The 2,427-nt window shown below is 43.3% G+C and overlaps 1 protein-coding gene across 3 annotated transcripts in view; it reads left to right on the plus strand.

Annotated features, from left to right (window-relative positions):
• MFAP5 (microfibril associated protein 5) overlaps positions 1-465 on the plus strand; it is a 19,627-nt gene extending 19,162 nt beyond the window's left edge. For all 3 annotated transcript variants that reach the window (XM_006146613.2, XM_006146614.2, XM_006146612.2), the window contains one exon: positions 96-465. In XM_006146613.2, coding sequence (XP_006146675.1) covers positions 96-208 — 113 coding nt within the window. In that variant the 3' untranslated portion in view covers positions 209-465. The remainder of the gene's footprint in view (positions 1-95) is intronic.
• The last annotated feature ends 1,962 nt before the right edge of the window (positions 466-2,427 follow it).

Consider the following 2,427-nt stretch of genomic DNA (forward strand, 5'->3'; position numbering starts at 1 on the left):
CTTTCCCTTAAAAAAAATATTTTTAAAGGAGTCTTTGTTATTTTACTTATTTATTTATTGCATTTTCTATGCATCACGCTCTGCCTCTCTTCTAGATGAACTTTGCCGCCAGATGGCCGGTCTGCCCCCGAGGCGACTCCGACGCTCCAACTACTTCCGACTCCCACCCTGTGAAGATGTGGATGTGCAGAGACCCATTGGTCTGTGACCAACAGGGAGGGAGGGAGACAGAATGTGTGCGTGAGAGGGAAGGGCGTCCCTTCTTCTCCAGCCATCGCCAGCCAACCCATAGACAGGAGTTATTTCTTAGACCTGTCCTTTGGGTTGTCCGACTTTTTGCCCTTACTCCCTAATTTTCCATCCAGACTGGTAACATGTATCTCATTTTTAAGTACTTAAAATACAAAGTCTATATTATTGCATGTCTTTGCTGTTCCCAATAAACTAGATGTAATGGATAAATGACCACATGATTTCTGTGCAAACACTCTACGTGCAATGTGAGGTCAGAATCCACTGTAGGTTAATCGTCTTTACTGTTGAACCTGTCTGAAAGAGATCTTAGGGTGGAAGAAGCTATTCTTGTCTTCCAGCTAGCCATAGGACTTCATTTATTTTCCTTTCAAGAGTTTCCTAAATCAACTCTGCTTCATCAACCATAGCCCTCTTCCCTCTTACTTTAACTATTTTGCTAGACTGCCCCAATACTTGCCCGGTGGGTTTTCTTTATGAGAAGGGCCGTGGTAAGTTTTGTAGTCCAAGAAGAGTCTCCAACAAGCCAAGAATTATGCAATCTTACCAGCAATAGATGCAGACTCAAAATGCTGCCTTCTGCCACGTTCAGAGGCCAGGGCCAACGAGAGAGGACTTTGCCAGGTATAGAACTTGGACCCATTATTCCATATCCAATGTTTTTTGGAGAGATTTTTGCCATAAGATGTGTGCACTTGCCATAGAGACAGAGAGACAGAAGTACAAAAAGCAAGAAATGGTCCCCTCTCCCGGAGGGATGGCCACGCTGCAATCCCTTCTCCTCCATTCTCCTCTCAGGATCTTGGGCACGCACGCACATGCACTTGGCATGAGTTTCAAGCCGCTGGGCCCAGGACTTGAATGATGGCCAACCATGTGGGGTCTAGCTCCTTAACCACTATGCCACCTGCTGGCTCCTTCATACACATTTTTTTCATGCAGTCAACCAATCAAAAATTAGAACTAGAACGTGAAAACATTTATTTATTCATTCATGGCAGTACATGGGTTAGCCCACCTCCACAAAGCAAATTAGGCAAATTCACGTGGAAACATACCATGGACGGGAATTTTCCACTTCTTTCATCCTTACCACCCACCAAATACGTGGTAGAGACAACTGTGCAGATGGCTTCTGGAATACCCTGATTTGGACCTAAAAAGGATATTCAGAACAGGATTTTAATAGACAGGGAGAAAAAAAGTTTAATGATTTATATGAAAAAGCGAAGTAAAACTTTTTCTTAAGAGAGATTTTTGCAATAGGGCGTGTGCATTCCCCTGAGAGACAGAGAAAGACAGAAAGCAAGAAATCACCTCCCAGGGGGGATGGCCACACCACAATCTCTTCTCCTTTCTCCTCTTGGGATTTTGGGCACACATGCACACGTGCCCGATGTGAGACTTAAGCCTCTGGGTTTGGGACTCAAGCTCGGTCAACTATGTGGGAGTCCAGCAACGTGACCATGACGCCATCTGCTGGTCCCAATAAACAATATTTAGACACCCACATTCTTACCCTTGCTTTACCGGTACCCATGAAGCCTCAGATAAGTCATAGTCTTTCACTAGGTCCTGGTTTAATTTCTTTGAATTCAAAATGAGCAGGTTAAATTTATTTCAGTTCTAAGACTTCTTTTCATCCTAGAGTTCTCTGAATTCGAATGCATTATTCATAGCTCTTGAGGCCTAGATGCAGCTGAATTCACAACAGCCATGTCTGCTTGACCCTGGATGAGGCCAGTAGACCACAATGTGATCGAACAAAATCCCATTCTAGTAGGTGACAAATTGTATTTTATGGACCCTTCTGTCTGAACAACTCAATAACTTTCTATAAAAGCCGATGGAATTGGGACAACAAGTTACATATGCTTGTAGGGGTTGGATTCCTCCCCTATTACTGAGAAAATGAGCTAAATGAAAATCAGATTCTTGCTGTTAAAAAACAATTCCATTTTATAGGATTTGAACAACTGATGAAAGAGAAATGCTAGAAAAAGCCCCAAAGCATGTACTCTATCTCAGTCTCCAGAATTAAACGTATTCGTGCATAGACAAGCATTGTAAATGCTTATCGTGGCTGCAGTGAAGCCCCACACACAGTTTCCAAGTTTTACTTTAAGAACGTCTCCATGAACGTGACCCACTCACTGCGTATCGAGTGAGAGGTCA

Source organism: Tupaia chinensis, unplaced genomic scaffold, assembly GCF_000334495.1.
Source record: "Tupaia chinensis unplaced genomic scaffold, TupChi_1.0 Scaffold000183_1, whole genome shotgun sequence".
Taxonomy (NCBI): Eukaryota; Metazoa; Chordata; class Mammalia; order Scandentia; family Tupaiidae; genus Tupaia; species Tupaia belangeri.